Source organism: Perca fluviatilis, chromosome 7, assembly GCF_010015445.1.
Source record: "Perca fluviatilis chromosome 7, GENO_Pfluv_1.0, whole genome shotgun sequence".
NCBI lineage: Eukaryota > Metazoa > Chordata > Actinopteri > Perciformes > Percidae > Perca > Perca fluviatilis.
The window spans coordinates 1,256,895-1,276,287 of record NC_053118.1 but is presented as its reverse complement, the minus strand read 5'-3'; the positions used below and the strand labels follow the sequence as shown (position 1 = coordinate 1,276,287).

The 19,393-nt window shown below is 41.8% G+C and overlaps 1 protein-coding gene across 1 annotated transcript in view; it reads right to left on the bottom strand.

Moving 5' to 3' along the window:
• Positions 1 to 19,393, bottom strand: part of spire1b (spire-type actin nucleation factor 1b) — an 83,338-nt gene that overhangs the window by 17,559 nt on the left and 46,386 nt on the right. Inside the window, exons 5-11 of the mRNA XM_039806298.1 lie at positions 16,909 to 16,983; positions 15,489 to 15,653; positions 13,564 to 13,650; positions 12,540 to 12,669; positions 1,579 to 1,742; positions 1,353 to 1,446; positions 695 to 841 (exon numbers count right to left, since the gene is read on the bottom strand). Of these exons, the coding sequence (XP_039662232.1) occupies positions 695 to 841; positions 1,353 to 1,446; positions 1,579 to 1,742; positions 12,540 to 12,669; positions 13,564 to 13,650; positions 15,489 to 15,653; positions 16,909 to 16,983 (862 nt within the window). The remainder of the gene's footprint in view (positions 1 to 694; positions 842 to 1,352; positions 1,447 to 1,578; positions 1,743 to 12,539; positions 12,670 to 13,563; positions 13,651 to 15,488; positions 15,654 to 16,908; positions 16,984 to 19,393) is intronic.

The window sequence follows — 19,393 nt, the reverse complement described above, 5'->3', positions numbered from 1 at the left end:
GAAATGGCAAGCAAACATCAACAAGAAGGGAATGAATTAACCAAATGAAACAGGAAATCGCAAAACTGAAAACCACAACCGTGACAGAGTGTTTAGTTTCAATCCCTTCTCATTTGCTTTTTGCTTGCCTATTTTCCATTCCTCGATCTTTTTGTCTCCCTTTTTAAGTGACAACTCCAAACTCGTAAAATACGGACGTTTGGACAGTGACTGTCAGCGTCAGAAACAACGCGAAAAGCGCCCTTCAGCGTGTGTGTAGAACGCACCAGAGAGAGCAGCAGCTACACAGCGTTTGAAGATGACGTAGTTGCTAGCGAGTAGTATGAAAGCCCGAAAATCCGCGTAGACAGGTCGACTGGGGTTGTGGATGGGTCAAACAACACAGGACTTTCACTAAACAGTTGGGTTTCCTAACCTGGTCAGGATGTGTGGCCGGGGCTGGGTTAAAACTTTGCCAGGCTACACTGTCCTCACAGAGCCCACAGTAATATGCTCTAATACTGTTGCTGATTTTGTCAGATTACCAATGCTATTTTCTATTTGTTGTTTGTTAATGAATTGCTCCTGCTCTTATAACAGTTTGAAAATGATTTAAAAAAAACTCCTCCTGCCCCTTTTTTCCCCAAAACTAAGTTTTTTTTCTTTTCAAGGTACCATCTACTGAGTAGATACGGTATGTGAAAAGATGTTTGACTCACCAGAGACTTGGAGCTCTTTTTGGAGGGCGGCTGAAACAGTCTGACATTGGTCGGGGTTTCCTTCTCGATGGAGTGTCTCCTCTGGGGGGTCTGACGCCTCTCTGGCTGGGGTGTGGAAGAGATGGGCAGGAACATGGGGGGAGCTGGTGTTAGTAGAAGAAAGAGAGGTTGAGATTAGGTTTATTGGTTCATTCAAGGCTCAAAAACCTCTGAAACTTAACAGCAAAAAAAAAGGGAAAAAATCTCCAAGAAAACGTGGCTGGCGAAGGCTGTAAGATGTCTAAGGGCATTTTTAGATATCTTCTTGTATTCTCCTTTTAAGGGTATTTGCATATAACCTGATCTTCATGTGTTTCATATTAAAATGTTCAGAATAAAGTCAGCTTTCTGCATAGTGACGCCCTAAAGCGGAAATATTTTTCAAATCTCTTGTGAAAACATACCCACACTTCAATATTTTGGTGCTTGAAATGAGTTTACAAAAGTCTTGGGTTCACAAAAGTAGCATAATATATGAATGAAATAGTAAATAAGTGTTGTCAAACATCTATTGGACTCGCCGGTGCGTCTTTTGTCCTCGGAGGGTTAAAACTCATCGATCACTGTCAGTGTGTGGTTTAGCTGAGGCGGATGTAGAAATAATTCCTGACTCACTTTTCTTCCCCAGAGCACTCTCTGGGGACGTATCATCCATCACAGATGTAGCCACGCTGGAGCTGCTGGCTGATCTGCGCCCGACAGTCTCATCCTGAATGTATGGAATACACAAACAACTCAGCCATGATTTTGCTCTGCACATGCCAGAAAAAATCCATCCCTTACACACACACACACACACACACACACACACACAAACAAAGACACACAGAGTCATACTGACGTCAGAGTCAGAGCTGTCCAGCTCAGCGAGGCTAGGAGCCTTCAGGAGCCTTTTCCTCGGAGGGACAGACTGAGATCCAGAGGGTTCTCCCCTGGGACAGGCTGATCCGTTGCTTAGAGACAGAGAGCTGGACGTCCTCCTGCCCATGTACGGACTAAACTCATCTGCACAGAGCCACACACAAGAGAGAGTCAGACAAAAAGGGGAAAAAGCACTTGGCACACATCTCAAAACAATTCCTCGTATGATTCTTTGCATCCTGTGTTATTCTTTTATTTGTAACTTTTTTTGGGGAATTTATTCGACAGAACAGCTGAAGACACAAAAGTGGAGAGAGAGGGGGAATGACATGCAGCAAAGGGCCGCAGGTCGGAGATGAACCCAGGCCCGCTGCGTCCTGGAGTAAACCTCTATATATGGGCACCTGCTCTACCAACTGGGCTATCCGGGCGCCCCTGTTATTCTTTTTAACCCTCTTGTTGTCCTCGGCTCCAATTTTAACCGTTATCAAAGTTTCTATATCAAACGTTTGGGTTTCTTTCAACCAAATTGCCCCAAATTAACATGGATGGTTCCATAAAATAGCTCTTCACAAGGGAAATGAAGGATCAGATCTTTACTTTCATTGAATTGTGTGTGTTTCATTCAATTTGAGAGCATTATTCTGACTGATTTTTAAAAAAGCGCCAAAAACGTTGAAAGAATTAAGCAAAACGTGGAAAAAAAGCGACAAAAATGTATGTCTAAAAAAACACAACACAAGGGTTAATTTATTGGGAGTGTAAAAAGGGAAACCAGGGGTCGACCAATACTGGTTTTTCAAAGCTGATACCAATTATTAGTAGTTAATGAAACCGATATTTGGAACCAATATGCATTTAAAGTGAAAATGAAAAGTCTTTTATTAAAAATTAACATTTTGGAAGTTTCTTTACATGCTTTAAGCAATTATTTAATAAAACTGAAACTTTAAACATAATACATAGTCAAAAAAATGAAAAAAAATGTGTGTCCGGATAGCTCAGTTGGTAGAGCAGGCGTCCATATATAGAGGTTTACTCCTCAACGCAGCGGCTGTGGGTTTGACTCTGACCTGCAGCTGTTTGCTGCATGTCATTCCCCCTCTCTCTCCACTGTCATGTCTTCAGCTGTCCTTTCAAAAAATAAATGCCCAAAAAATAAACAAAAAGAAATTAATAAATAAAAAACTGAAAAAGCTTCCTGAAGTTTGAACATGCTGTCAGTTTGTTTGCATGTGTTAAGGACGGCTTGCAGAGCCAAAGTAGTGCTCTTTTTAATGAATTAACTTTACCGGTTACGGGTAAAATAAAACACATACACAAAATCTGCTAATTACCAATTATCGGCCACGGTTATCGGCCAGGTTGATAATTGGTCCATCCCTAGTTTTCAAATCACAGCGTGTTTAATGGGAGGATACAGTGAAAAGATGCAATGAATCCTATACAGAGGACTGAGGTTTGAGATCCATCCCAAGGCTAAAGAGGTGAGGAAGGGTGAGTTAAGTTGGTCTGAGAGGAGGCAGCGGAGCAGGCTGGTGTTACATACAGAGCACGGACATACGGAGCTGAATCTTTGAAATGAAGTGCCACTAGGTCATTCTGCACTGAGAGAGGAGTTGTTGGGACCAAAGATAGAAACCAATTGATGATAACCAACCACGTAACAAGCTGCCTGACACCAGCTGTGGATTCTAGGAGGATGGGGGGAAAAATGCAACTTTAAAGGAGGGTTTAGAGGGAGGAGGTGTGAGAAAAGGGGGCGAGGGAGTGCTGATAGGATCTATGGGACCCCTGAAACATCTCACTTCTTTCCTTTTTTCTTCTTATTTGTGGGGAAAGAATCCACGTGAGCTAATCATCTCAGGCTACATTTACATTGCTACCTTTTGGTTTAAAAACAAATATCTTTTGCTACGTTTACACCTCACATTCACACTGCTCTGGCGTTTCAGAGGCCCTAAACCGGAGACGTTTGGTTTGGAATCTCCAGGGATGTGCTAGCCTGGGAAAACCCTGACGAACTTCCGGCAAATTTGAGATTTTCTCTGCAAGTCAGTCTGGCCGAGAGCCCATTTAAGCCCATTTCCAATTTTTCCAAATCGAGGCACCAATCACAACCGTTGAGGCGGGCTTTACACGATGGCGCAGCGACAGCGAGCAGCTTTTTGTTTACATTCAACATGGCGGCCACTGAAGCACAGCAACCCGTTGATGCCGCTGTCGCTGCTACGTCATACGGATCGTTGGTCTGATTGGTTGAAGGACTATCCAATTGCGCCCAGAGGCATTTGAGCGGCGTCCGTTGGTGACGCCCCTTTTGGAAATGGGCTGTGAATGAAGCTTGCCCAGACCCCCTCTCAGTTACAACTGAGAAGGGGCTGGGCTCTACCAGGCTAGGGATGTGCTGCAGTCTCAACGGCATCAAACGGAGACCTTTGCCAACATTGACACTGACGCCAATGTTTCGCCACCTGATTGGGTCTTATGGGTCATGACGTCTCGTTCTCTGAGACTAAGCTACTAATGTTACCATGGGAACTACCAGCAATGGGTGGAGTATACATGCTGCCTCCTGTTTACCCCTCTCACGCATTCCCAGTATACGAGAATGTTCCTGAGATATGCTGTTTGGACGTGTTAGTTGAAAGATTAGTTCTTCTACTGGAGCTGAAAAAACGTGTGCACGGAGATCGCTTTTGGCTCAAAACTCAGCTTAAAAACCAAAAACGTAGCAATGTAAATGTAGCCTCAGCAGGAGCTCTGTTTCTGCTGCTAACTTTTCTACAACCAAAGAGACTACATCGCCAGGCTTTAGACTTTACTAAACACAAACAAACCAGCCAAAATTAGCTATTATGTGTCTGTGTCTTGGCTAGGCAATAGTATTCAAATATTTAAACAGAGCATAGAGTATATTAGTTTACAGCCCAGGAGGCAGACAGACAAGGCCGTTGGGTTAAGGGTTAACAAGGCCTTCATACCACAGCGGTGCTCATACTTTACCTATTCCAGTACGGAACAAATCCTGTGGCATACTGCGAGTTTTGCCAAGACCTAAAAGGGGACACCTCCTTTATTAGGATAGCTATTATACGCTAATATAAGACTATTCCACCATTTGGTATGTATGTGCTGTTAGGTCCCAATAATATATCCTGATTAATGCAGTCATTGCATTGTTATGTGGTTGAATGTGGCAAATTTATTTTTGTCACCCTCTCTTAACCTGGTTTGTTAATTTTTTCTACATTGTCATAATGCTTTTTAACTGACGCCAATGTGTTGCTTTCAATGAAAAGCAGCTGCATGAGTATATATAGATAGCTTTAGCTAGCTTTAGCTGTTGATGTTGAAATTGGTCTTTCCAATTTCGGGGGTTGTTCCTGTATGAAATGTTGGCTCGACAAAAAAAAAAAAAACGTGCTTATTCTTTCAAATGCAAATTATATCAAAACCTAACATTTAGTATTCTAAGCTGAACCATTTTTATTTATTTTTTTAAAGTGGTAGTTCAAGATTTGAGGACACATCCTTATTTTCTTTCTTGATGAAAATTCAATGAGTTGATCGGACTCGGAGAGCCAAGAGGGGATTAGGTTAGCTTAGCATAATGCCTGGATATAGGGACTCTGCCAACCAACACCTTTTAAGCTAATTAACAAACTTTTGTATCTTGTTTGTTTAAATCTGTGTATAAAAAGAAATGTAGAAAGACCAAGTTGTGGTTTAACAGGGAATTATAAGTTGTAACTATTTCTTGGCTGGGTGCAGCGACTTCCTCTAGTCTCTAGAGAAGTTACTGCACCGTTGTTCGCCTAGAAATAGTCCCTAAAAACTCCTCGTAAAAAATACAAACTTGACCATTTTTTTCCTTCCAATTCTGTTTGTGTAACTTTGGACAGCGCAACTCCCGGCAAAAAAAAAGAAAAAAAAAATTTGCTTTTTCTAAAATGTCGAGCTATTCCATAAATTGTTGATAAATTATATATATTACACTCCAGTCGGACACACCATCTCCCCTTTGCCACCACAACAACAAAATGGACCCAGAAGCGCATGATACATCACCAACAGTCAGATTTATATCTTGTGAAATGGATTTCTTGTTCCCGATTAAAACCTCAATCATGTTCATTAAAGTGTCGGGCATGTACCATCTCCCCATAAAATATAGAGAACAGTGAGAATGAAAGTGCTCACTCCGCATGAGAAAGCCTCGTTATAGAGGGAAGTCCGCACACACACGCCACACACACACACACAACACACACACACACACACACACACACACACACACACACACACACACACACACACACACAGATCATCGGACAGCATGAATGAGAGGTGATAAAGCTCGTGGTGTGATGAGAGACACTGGCGTGGAAGGGAAAGTGGAGCAAAGCATTATTCTGATTTGCCTGCCTCAGCCGTATTTCCTTAGTCTCTCAGTCAAAACTGTTTCGTTTATGCGGTCATATGCATAAAGCAGAGCATGACACAGCACCCTGATTCAATTCTGCAAAGTCACCTACTACATGAAAGACTCTTTTGTATTCTAGTTGATGGTTCTTAGAGACACAGAGGTGGAAGTAACTTCTTTCATTTCTTGATTAGATGGCTGGCTGCACACTTTTACTTAAGATTCACATTACAGCAGTATATTTGACATATGATGCGCTTAGCAAAGGCGACACTTTTCCTGAGTGTTTAGAGATCCGCAGGACCATTTTTCAGAAGTGATATAATCCTGTCCAATGACAAGAGCTGTGGATAAGACAGACTGTATTAGCTATACTGAAGTCCACTTCTGAAGTCCTGCCTCCCGGTCCTATGCCCCTACCTCACTAACCTCTTCAACTCCTCACTGTCCCTTGGAACTGTCCCCTCTGCTTTCAAAACTGCCGCTGTCACCCCAATCCTTAAAAAACCTGGTCTGGATCCCTCCTCTCTCAACAACTACCGCCCAATATCCAACCTCCCCTTTCTGTCTAAAACCCTGGAACGCATAGTCGCCTCACAACTACAAACCCATCTTCTTGCCAATAACCTATTCAAACCTCTCCAATCTGGTTTTCGCCCCCTACACAGCACAGAAACCGCTCTCCTCAAAGTCCTCAACGACCTCCTCACCTTTGCTGACACCGGTTCCCTCAACATCCTCATCCTCCCCGACCTTGAGTGCAGCCCTCGATACTGTGAGCCATAACATCCTGCTCACCAGACTCAAAGACCTCGGTATCGACGGTACTGCACTCAGCTGGCTCCACTCCTACCTTTCCAACAGATCCCATTTCATCTCTCTCCACAACCACACCTCTGCCACAGCCACAGTCACTCAAGGTGTTCCCCAAGGCTCCGTACTTGGCCCCCTCCTCTTCATCATCTACATCCTCCCTCTTGGTCAGATACTCCGCCACTTCAACCTGGACTTCCACTGCTATGCTGACGACACCCAGATCTACCTCAGCTCCAAATCCCCCCACAATCCTCCCCTCTCCCACATCAACTCCTGTCTGTCAGCTATTAAAACCTGGATGCAACACAACTTCCTCAAACTCAACAGCGACAAAACAGAATTCCTTCTGATCGGCTCCAAATCCACACTCAGCAAAACCAATAACCCCACATCTCACCATCGACGGCACCATTGTCTCCCCATCTCCCCAGGCCCGCAACCTTGGCGTTATCTTTGATTCCACCCTCTCCCTTGGGCCTCACATCCGCCAAGTCATTAAAACCTCCTTCTTTCACCTCCGCAACATCCCCAAAATCAGACCCTCTCACACACACCCCCGCTGCTGAAAGACTCATTCACGCCTTCATCTCCTCCCGACTGGACTACTGCAACTCACTTCTCCTCGGCATCAGCTCTACCAACATCAACCGACTCCAACTGGTCCAGAACTCAGCCGCCCGCCTCATTACCTGCTCCAAATCCTGGCACCACATCACTCCAGTCCTAAAACAACTCCACTGGCTTCCCATTTCCCACCGGATCACCTACAAAATCCTGGTCCTCACCTATAAAGCCCTCCACCATCTGGCCCCCTCATACCTCACTGACCTCCTCTCCCCTTACCAACCCTCACGGTCCCTCAGATCCACCTCAGCCGGTCTCCTCTCCATCCAAAAGTCCAACCTGCGCTGTTTTGGGGACAGAGCCTTCTCCAGAGCAGCTCCCAGGCTCTGGAACTCCCTCCCCCAAGAGATCCGCACCTCTGAGTCCCTCACCATCTTCCAGTCCCGCCTCAAGACCCATCTCTTCACCTCAGCCTACCCATAGTCCACCTGCCCCCCTCCCTTTTTCATCTGTATCTTGTTTTGTTCTACTTGTTTTGTTTGCTCGTTTTGTTTTGTTATGTTTTTATAATCTACCCTGCCCTGTAAAGCGACTTTGAGTCCATGAAAAGCGCTATATAAATTCAATTTATTATTATTATTATTATACTCATACGACAGCTGCATTTCTATCATTGAGTAGGATTATAACACCAAAACGATGTCCTCTAAAGAAAGAAGTGCACAGAGTCAATGTCTTTTCATAACTCTTGCTTCAAAATTCCACATAAGCGTGATGTGCTCAGCAGTAATAAAACAAACAAAAGAAAACAAAACTCAGCTGGATAATGTTACATCATTTAAACCGTCACTGGCCATTCGTTCAGTATCTAAACTCATAGCACCAAGAGCAGTAAAGCCCTTTAATAAATATCCCAATCCGCCTGTGAGACGATGTGATCTGTTCCAATCAGCCAGCTGAGATTAATCTCTTTCCCTTTAGGACAGCCAGATGTTAATGGGATTCCCTCTTGTGTCAAAAACCACAGGCACTGATAAGTGTACCTGTAACGAACCCTGCCCATGTTGCCATCATGATAACTATCAACTATTTTCTTTTTTCTTTCCAGGTAAGAAGATTCAAAAGGGAGGAAAAATGTAATACTGCATGTAAATGTGACCTGATTGCTGCATGAAGAAAGATGTCTGTTATTTTTGCAGAATAAAAATTGACAATCATTTTTATTTTTTAATGTGAACAATAAATTTAAAGCATTAATAGAACCCCACATTGTTGTCAGAATGCCTCTCATACTGAGATTAGGATGCTGTTTGAAAAGCTTTGCATTTCAAAACAACGAATGACATCACACAAACCATGTCACTACAGCGCGGAATGCATAAACAGTAGACACAGCGATGCCATAGACTTCGACGGAGACCAGTGAAGTCACTGAGAGTTACTGAGCAGCCTCCAACTGAGCTTGAAGACGTAGATGTGACGTGAGCAACCTGTCTGAAAGTGTGAAGTCTTCTGGTAGCTGTGCCGAGAGAAATCTCAATCATTCCCAATCTTACAGAGACCGAGAGCGTAGGTATATGTAAGGAGATAACATAGGCACAGGTTAATTACTGATCACTAACATGTTAGTTAACATTAGTAATTAAACCTAAACAGCTAATGTAAGTCCAAACTGCCTGTGAGCTTCTCCTGTACTATACGGTAATTCCTCTACTATGCAACAGTAAGTCGCGTGGTTATGACACAATCGTTAGCCTATTTTTACAAAATTGTCTGCTACGGAGCCATAACGTGAGGTACAAGGTAATGGAGCCTTTTATACATTGTCGTGTTTCTTTAGAAATAAACAACGGACAAATCGAGTCTTTAAACGCTTCAGATGTAAAGTTATTTGCTGTCAAAGTGATGCCAAAATTAATGGCAGTCAATGGGATGCTAATGGGAGGTGATGGCTTGTTAGCCTACAAACTCCCCATAGGAGGTACCCTTTCTGGATGCTTGCTTACCCCCTTGGTGTAATGTGAAGGGAGTAACACACACTACTTTTAACAAAGACTAACAATGATGGGACTTTCTAAGGCTGCAAAACAAGGAACAGACTGCCTACAGGGCCGTAGCTTAAAAATACTGACACAAGTCTCTAATGCAGTTTTTATCTGACTTATGAAAGTGTAATCACAGAAAGTTTGTGTTAGATCTACAATCCATAAAATATCAGAAAAGGCACTGGCAGCTCATTACCTGGACTTTGCCCTAAAAAAAAAAAAAAGGAAATGATGTGTGTACCTACAGTTAAAATACAGAACATTTAGAAAAAAACTTCTGAAATGTCGGAAAATTCAACAAACATTGAAAAAAGAAGTAACAGCGTGGACATTAATCTACCAAAACCAACCTCCATGGCAGACAAAGTTGTCAGAGCACAAATTATGCAGTTTAAAATAGGGTTGGGTTAATGTGTTGACTGAAATATTTTCCCTCGGTCACTCCAAAACGGACGTAAAAATATCCCCCTTTCTCTGTAGTCTACCGTTAGCTAGCTACCGTAAATGTAGGCTACTTTTAAAATGGCATATTTTCCCTGTGGGCTCACCAAAACAGACGTAAAAGCATATTAACCATTCACTGCACGTGATCGCTAGTAAACATATTCATCACATCTTTGATGTCACTTTTCAGTTTTTCAAGAATCAGTTTAGGAATCGGAATCGTTTTATAAGTACCGGTTTGGCATCGGAATCGTAAAAATCCAAACGATACCCAACCCTAGTTTGAAAGACATAAAACAAAAATACAACTGTGAATAACATTCTATGGACAATTTCTGTCAAAATATACACAGTCATAAAACTGTTAATACATAGATATTTCTTAGAGTGTAGTTTCAGCATTGCCCCTTTTTTTTTCTTTTTCCATATGTTCAGTCATGTTTGCACTCATAATACTGCTTAGAGAGGCAGAAGCTGGATGTATCCTCCCTTTCAGCTATTTATCTCAACTTCTGTTCTCACATGCAAAGAAGTCATTACAAACTCCCAATTAAAAGTTGATGGGAAACTGTGCAGCCAGCCTAACACATAGTATTATAGTAATCATGATAATAAATGATAAAGATTATCACACTCATTTCTAATCCTATTTGTGTGCATCCTAAACACAAATGAGTGGTGATATTTTTTTAATTGGCTGAGCCACTCCCTGGTAACTGCAGTACCACCTGGGATACACTTTAGTTAGTACCCCACCTATACACGCAAAAAAAAGTCTTTACATTTTTTCATTTGGATTTCTTAAATTCTATTTATTTGTTACTGTTCAGTTATATTATATTTCACTCTGTCCAAAGATATTTGAATATATTGAGCAGTGTATAAAATACTTACCATGTGTAGGTAGCAAAAATCCCCTCTGGTTGCTATGCCCTGACTAACAGCTAGAGATGTTCCGATACCGACACTATTGGGTAAAAGCCTCCGATACCGCCTAACATGCTGGTATCGGAAAGTACTTGAGTTTATGCGCCCATCCGATACTATGTACAAAGTAGTTTAGCCCTGAAGAAAATCTACTTTAAAGTAGTTTATTTATGTTATTTTTCCATTAAGACTGACTGTCAAACTGGATAATAAAAGAAAGTTCAGTTACACTTTACGTGAAGGTATCTAACATAAACATTATAATACATAGAAATACTCTTTAGTGAGTCATTCAGTTTTTGTCATGACAAGTTATAATATGGTTAGAGTTCGGGTTAGGGTTCATGTGTCATGACTGTGTCATGACAGTGTCATGTGTTCATGACCGTGTCATGTCACTCTTATGTAGATACCTTCAAGTAAAGTGTAACCGAAAGTTCTATGGCTTATATTGTTTAACCTGAGCAAGGCCATATAACAAATATAGAAATCATATCACATCCATACAGGGATAGCACCATACAGCTGTTAAAATAGAATTAAATATATAACACACTTGTAGTGGATCGGTACTCAGTATCGGCCGATACGCAAGTTCAGGTATCGGAATCGGTACCGGGAAGCAAAATAAATGGTATCGGACCATCTCTACTAACAGCTCCACTGTATGTTTGAAAATTTTAAATCCTGTGTGTCCATTCTGCCGGTCAATGGGTCGCTCATCAGTTTGCTCTCATCAGCGTCCTCCTACTGACCAGCGTCCCACATCACCATGTCCCCCCCCCACACACACACACAGACCACAGCCAACCATCACCAACCACTAAAGCATAACATAAAATGAGTGTGCAGTGTGCTGCTGACACAGTATGTTTAATGTGTGTGTGTGTGTGTGTGTGTGTGTGTGTGTGTGTGTGTGTGTGTGTGTGTGTGTGTGTGTGTGTGTGTGTGTGTGTGTGTGTGTGTGTGTGTGCATGGTGTGCAGACTGGGAGAGCAGATGAGCAGCCACAGCAGGGAGGGAAACAGAAAGAGACAAGAAGCCAGAGAAGCAGCGAGGTAGACTTTACCTGACGCATCAAAACTGAAAGACATGCTAAGTGGCCGAATTACTGCAACGAGAAACAGTCATGGCATCGGACAGTTACTGCTTGGGATTAGGAGGTTAAATTAAGACAAGACTTACTGTGACACATTAAAGGATGTTATCTGCTAGTATTTGGCAAGACATGCTGAGGTATAGCACGCTTATTGTCTAATTTAAGATCACTGAAGTAGAACCACTTACATGATGGGAGATATTGACATTATTACTGAGAGATTACTGACATTCACAAAACAGGAGTGGTTTTAGCGTTGTTAATATCAAAGGAATTGCAGACACTTAGCATTATTATTCATGTAAAATGCCACTATATTGCAAAAAAGTGTAGTCAAAAAAACAATAATAGGCATTAGTTGCAACACAAATATAAAACGTTAGGCAACAATAGCTACAACAGCAAAGAACAGAGGTACAAAATAATAGTGTAGTAAGGTGTTAAAGGAACTACAAGCTACAAGACATTTTCATCTCAGCAGGTGCATGCATTATCCATACTTCATCTTAAAAAATACATTTCACAGTGAAGTATGTTTTCATGTGCATGAGAGTGTGCATGTGTGTGTGCAACATGTAAAAATAACAAGAGCAGGGACCAAGAAATGGCGAGCTGCCTTACCCAGCCTTCCCCTGCGGACCTCACCAGGCGACACCGGTCGTAGTTTCCGCTCTGATTTGATTTCCTCCAAGATGCGTTCATGCAGCGTCGGAGGAAGCTGAGTCTGTGGCTTCAGCTTACGAGCCGACACCTAGAACAGGGTGACAATGGGTAAAATATAGATGGTGGCAGAGAGAGTTAGAGTTTTTAATATACTATATTTTAATACAGTATATGATGGAGTTAGAGAAATTGTGTTACCTACTTCAGTTTTAATGTGAATCCCATAACGAGGTCTAGAGCGTTCTTTTTTTTGCTGCGGCAAATATAACATTTTAAAGCAACATAGTTTTGCTAGTCCTCGGTTTTTGTCCTCGTTTGAGACATACCCACCAGTTTGAACTGTTCTGTTCTTTTGTCTTTGTGCTTTTTTTTGTAGTTTTTTCAAATTTTATCGTGTTTGTTTTTGTAGTCTGTCTTTGTCTTACCTTATTTAGCTTTTTATTGCGTCCCTGTCAGGCCTGGAATTTCTTCATTTTAAGGGAAATTGACAACATCAAAGGCCACCTGGCAAGAGCCTCCTATAGCTTTTCAAATAAACATGTTTTTTACCCTTGTTCTGAGTCTGACCAAAAGTAAGGCTGTCTGTAAAATGCCAGAAAAACCAAACTTCACAAGCGTCTTTGAATATCTACTTGAGAATGGAGAAAACTCAAAAGTTGCCACTGCCATGGTTTCTTGAAACGAAAAGAAAGAAAAGAGACTGAAAGTGAAAAAGCGGTGTCCAAAAAGGCTGCAGATTATAACCAGAAGACAAACTGGAGTAAACATTGGCGTAGCTTTTCAGCGATGGCGACAGCTGGGGGAAAAGAGCGACACCATTGTGATGGTTGCCGTCTTTCTGTTGGACAGGTACCTTTTTGTTTTGTCTGTCAGAAGGGATTTGTTGCATTCAGGAAATGTTAGATGGAGCCCTTAAGAGTTGCTACTTTTAAATCTTGCTAGCTTTTTTAACATTACCAACCCTGCCTTAAGTTGTACTTACAGGTTTGAGAGGTGGTCTGGACCTGATGAACTCCAGGATGACTTCATGAGCGCTCTTCTTTAACCTGGGTGGAATGTCTCCATTTATCTGAAACAACAGAACCGGATAAAAGAAAAGTATACAGCGACAAATAAATACGCCAATGGCTTGATGGATTCCTTACTTACCTTACCCTCGTGTAAATCTAGCTCATGAATTCTGCTTGTTGCAGAAGGTTATTTACTAACTGTGTGCATGATGTGGAAAAGTTGAATAATCTCATACCACATTACACACAAGATCATAAAGTCCAGTACCTGTTGCTACACTACCAAATCAAGGACCATAAACAGAGCTATCAGCTAAGGCTGCAACAAATGATTTATTTTCATTATCAGTTAGTCAATCCATTATATAATTATTTTTGGAGTTATTTGATAAATTGTTTTGTCTGTATAATGTAATAAACAGTAAACTGAAAAATGTCCAGCCCATCTTCTCAGAGCTCAAGGTGATGTCTTTGACTGTCTTTTTTTTGACCAACAGTCCAAAATCAAAAGATGTTAAAAATTGACAATGATGGAAGCGAGAATAAAGCAGCAAAATCTTTCCTTCTGTCAAACTAGGCATGGGCTGGTAACCGGTGTCAAGGTATACCGCGGTTTTAAAAAGTCACGGTTTTAACCCTAGTGTTGTCTTCCCGTCGACCAACAAGCAGCTTTTTTGTTTTTCGGGGTCAAAATTTTAAAATTAAAACTTTTTGGTCGTCTTTTTCGACACTTCCCCCAATGTTTTTGGTACTTTTTTTCCCTCACTTTTATCAAACGTTTTCCCGACGTTTTTGACGATTTAAACTTTTTTTTTCAAATTCCATAAAATTGAATACAACAGCCAAATTCAATGATAGTAGTGAACTGAAACTTTTTGAAAATTTGAGTCAAGGACAACAGGAGGGTTAAAACCACTAACCTTTTCGGTCATACCGTTCCTATGAGTCTTCAAGGACAGAAAGTGCACGTTAGAAATCCCTCACCCTGGCAGTGTGCAATGTATTTAAAAATAAAAACATTTTAAAGCTGTAATTGCAAACCATGAGATTTTTTTCTGAAGGTTATCATACCATCAGAATCTCATACTGGCCCATGTCTACAAACAACCAATTGATGAACCGTTTCATTGTTTCCATACAATTATCAGCAATGCCAAATGGCTTATAGTTGCCGTGTAACATGGCTGGGATTAGGGCTGCACGATCTGAAGAAAATATCTAATTTTGATTATTTTGACTGATATTGGAGAGAATTATGATTTTTGTGTCACTCATTCTCATTCAAAAATATAAAAAAATATTAAAATGATTTTTGTGATTTTTGCATGAATCCTACAAAACATGATTTTTTTTTCTGTAGTCTGTAGGATACGATTTGTAGGCTGCACATCTCTGCGGAACCACAATACTTATTTCAGAATGGTTTGCCACATATATTTCCTTTCCTTCCGATTTGGATATTGCAGTAGTCCATATTGTGATTTCGATAAAATTGCGATTAATTTTGTAGCCCTAGCTGGGATCAATCCCAAACAGCCTGTTGCGTGGAACTATTTTTTAGGCTGTTTTGTTACAGTGAGTGCTTAGGAAAGCATTTTTCTGAATGGAACTCATCCAACAACTTGAGGTGAAATACTGCAGCCTTAAAATTGTCAAAACAAAATGCCTGTACATCCTTTTATATCACCAAATGTAGTGCTTGACCAAAAGTCAAGCACTACACTACACACTACACTACACTGTTATCCAAAAAGAGCATCAGCCCATCCTGCAGTTATTACACAACAGTGTGGAAGCTTTTCCAAGCAATTTCCCATGGGACTGGAGCAATAGTACAGCAGAAGTGCAGCAAGCATGTGGCATCACTTTCCATTTGTGGTGCAAACTGGACACTGACCATGACTTTGCGCAGTTTGTAGCGTCGGGACTTGATGTCGTCCATTAGCATCTCATAGGGAGTGAGCTGGAACTCGATGGGCAGAGGGTCGTACTGACGCTCCTGCACCTTCTTCAGCTTGACTCCTTCACGCAGGTCCCTCATCACCTGAACCCAGAATCGAGCCTGACGGAGGAAGCAAAGGGCAGCATGGGAAAGGGGAAGTAGAAAATACCATGACCCTTTGACTATAAGAAATTATTTGGATAATCATCTGTGCTCTGACCTCTCTGTGCACACAGAGTAAGGAGGGTTCATCAAGGAGATCCATCTCAACATGCTTCCTGAGAAGTTCTTTAATCACTGCCTATTTAGAGTGTAACATGCACATTAGTTCTAGTTTTAGTCTAATTTGATTCAAAGTATGGCTTATTATTATTCTTATAAGTGTACCATAAAAAACTGTGCAACCAGATTTCTTGATGTGAACATGCAGTTATGGATAATCTTTTAGTGCGTTCCATTTGTACTCAGAAGTCAGATTTTACGAGGTCAAAGTCGGAAACATGCCCCCTGACCTCGGATGTCCGAGCTCGGACCCCGGACAACCACCGAGTACCCAGAGTTAAAAATCCAACATGGCTGCTCCGTGCGTCAACAGTTATGAAAGCTGTAGTAACATACAGTTATGAGCACTTCTGTCTTATTTGTGTCTCACTGCACGCAGTCATGTCCATCTTCTATCTGTGGACATGTTGTTGCGCTGTTTGTATTCACAAAAAACAGCATAACGTGTCGTTTTAAACTGCCATTGCTAACAATGGCTAACCTGGCCAGAGCTAATGATAACAATCATAGACAGTATATAAGAATAGACCAACAGATCCCGTTGCTCTGGACAGAGACCAGTGAAGGTAGTAATTAATCCTAAACAGCTCATGTAAGTCGAAACTGCCTGTGAGCTTCTCCTGTACTATATGGTAATTCCTCTACTATGTGACACAATCGTTAGCCTATTTTTACAAAAACGTCTGCTACGGAGCCATAACGTGAGGTACAAGGTAATGGAGCCTTTTATACATTGTCGTGTTTCTTTAGAAATAAACAATGGACAAATAGAGAATGGCAGTCAATGGGATGCTAACGGCAGGTGATCGCTTTGTAGCATCAAAATGGCGCCATAGGAAGTTCAAGTTCTGAAGGGAAGCTTACCCCCTTGATAACAATGAAAATCTGACTTGTAAATGGAACACATTCAACTCGGGTGCGACGTCATTCCCAGCTCCGGCTTCCGAGTTCCGAGGTAAATGGAACGCACTATTTGACGTGAAACCCAAACCGTGTCTGATTTCCCCCCCTGTACTTTATGTTAGTTAGACTTTGATGAAGATGAATGATCAGTTGATGCTGTATGCCAGAGGGCAGGAGTCTAGCTGCCTACCCAGTCAGCGTTCTGGAGCTCATTCAGGCCCCCGTCAGGCTCCTCTGATGGCCCTGCCTCCATCTTACGGAGGTTCTATAGTGAAAAGAGAGAGAGAGACAGAGTATGAATATTAAAGAAGAAATCAGAAAGACATCAGGGAATAAAGAAGCTAAAAAGAGGCAGATGAAGAGTACATGTGGACCAACAAAGTCATAAGGGCTCATGTTGTAAGCGTATGTTTTTTAATGTCGTTTTAAAAAACAAATAACAATTATTAATAATTTAAAAAAAGATGCAGACACTCTGTAACCTGACGCGCCAGATGGTTTGTTCAACATAACCATCTGAGAAGCCGTCATTGCAAACAGTTTGGAAAAAGGAAGACACTTTAAAAAAAAAAACCTGGCAGTTGATTGGTTGAAACATCCATCTATCACGTCCGCCACTGTTGTCGCAACATTTATTAAAGTCTGGAACATGCCAGACAGAACATAGTGGTCGTTGAGGTCAGACATGTGGAGGGGGTGAGTCAACTTGTTTTTCCACATTTTTCTGTGAAAAAGGGCCTCTTGTATAGGGTGGTTAAGCGGGGTGAACTCATTGTTGATCAGCTCCTAGTCCCAAGATGCTATGTTCCCAAAGTTTTGTACCTTGCCCACTCACATCTTTTGGGAGCTCATTTAGGGGTAGAGAAGACCTATGACAGAATTTTGGGTAGATTCTACTGGCCAGGGGTCAAACAGGCAGTCCAGGATTATTGCAAAAGTTGCAGGGAGTGCCAGAAGACAGCCCCGAAGGTAGCATATCGGAACCCCTTGATCCCTTTACCTATAATTGACACCCCTTTCCAGAAAGTGGCCATGGACATAGTAGGTCCCCTGCCAAAGTCCAGTAGGGGGCACCGGTATATACTGCAGTGTTGGGAAGGATACTTTCAAAACGTATTTCGTTACAGAATACATGCCCACAAATGTAATTTGTAACGTATTCCGTTACTTTACTCAATCTGAGTAACGTATTCTGAATACTTGGATTACTTCAGGATTACTTCCACATTGAATTGCGTTTTATAAGTTATTATATTCCAACTAGCTGAATGTGTACCTGAACAAGCAGATAGATTATTGTATTGGTAGTCCCGAACTGCATACTACAAAAATCTAACCGCAGTCTTGCTACCACGAGCTAATTTTAACTAACGTTAGCTAGCATGTAAAACGGGGCTAGTCAGTCTTTAAACGGCTCTGGAGCTAGTAAATCAGCACGTAGGAGAATGTAAAGTCGCACGTCAACGTTAAAATAGCAAGGTGACCAGTAAAACTACAGCAGACGACTACACCTGGCTAATTAAAAAAATAGCTTACTTTAAGCTGCTTCTTCAGGTTGGAGGTGGAGTAATTTGGACGCTGAAAGCAGGTTGGTTGCTGGCAAGCAGAGGTTGCACTGCACAGTTATATTTCATTCTCCCTGTTCGTTCTTTAATGTGAAATGCTGTTTGAATTTCCAAGATAGAAACTTATTGCTGCCCTGGCTCTGTCGTGCCGGTTCCGACTCCATTGTGACTGATCACGCAAATAGCTATTTTTTTCGATTTCATATCGGGGCTTCTGGAAAATGCATAGAGTTGCCTTAATTTAGTCAGAGTGAATAAACTCGTGAAACAGAGAAGTATCGTCATGTAATCCATTGATTTCAACAATGTAACTGTATTCTAAATACCAACGATTTAAATTGTAACTGTAACAGAATACAGTTACTCATAATTTGTATTCTAAATATGTAACGCCGTTACATGTATTCCGTTACTCCCCAACACTGTATACTAGTCATCATGGATTATGCCACTCGCTACCCAGAGGCCATCCCATTACGTACTGCTAACGCTAAAGCTGTTGCTCGAGAATTATTTCTCCTCTTCAGTCGAGTTGGCATTGCAGAAGGCGTCTTGACGGATCAGGGAAGCTGCTTCATGTCTCGGGTAATGAGGGAGATGTGCAGATTGTTAAAAGTGAGTCAAATAAGAACATCAGTGTATCACCCACAGACAGATGGCCTTGTAGAGCGGTTTAAGAAGACCCTCAAACAGATGCTGAGGAGAGTCATTGATGTGGATGGGAAAAATTGGGACCAACTAATTCCTTTTGTCTTGTTTTCCATACAAGAAGTTCCCCAAGCCTCCACAGGGTTTGAGTTGCTGTATGGACGGAGACCCAGAGGCATGCTGGATCTGGCTAAAGAGGCTTGGGAGCAACAACCATCGCCCCACCGCTCCGTCATAGAGTATGTGGATCAGATGCAAGAGAGGATGGCTAGAATATGGCCACTAGTACGGGAGCATATGCAGCAAGCTCAACAAGCCCAGGCCCGGGTCTACAACCGGAATGCTCAAGTGCGGGAATTCCGGCCTGATGAGTTTGTCCTTGTCCTCATACCAACTGCAGAGTGCAAGTTCTTGGCAAAGTGGCATGGGCCTTATGATGTGGTGGAGAAAGTAGGTGGGGTC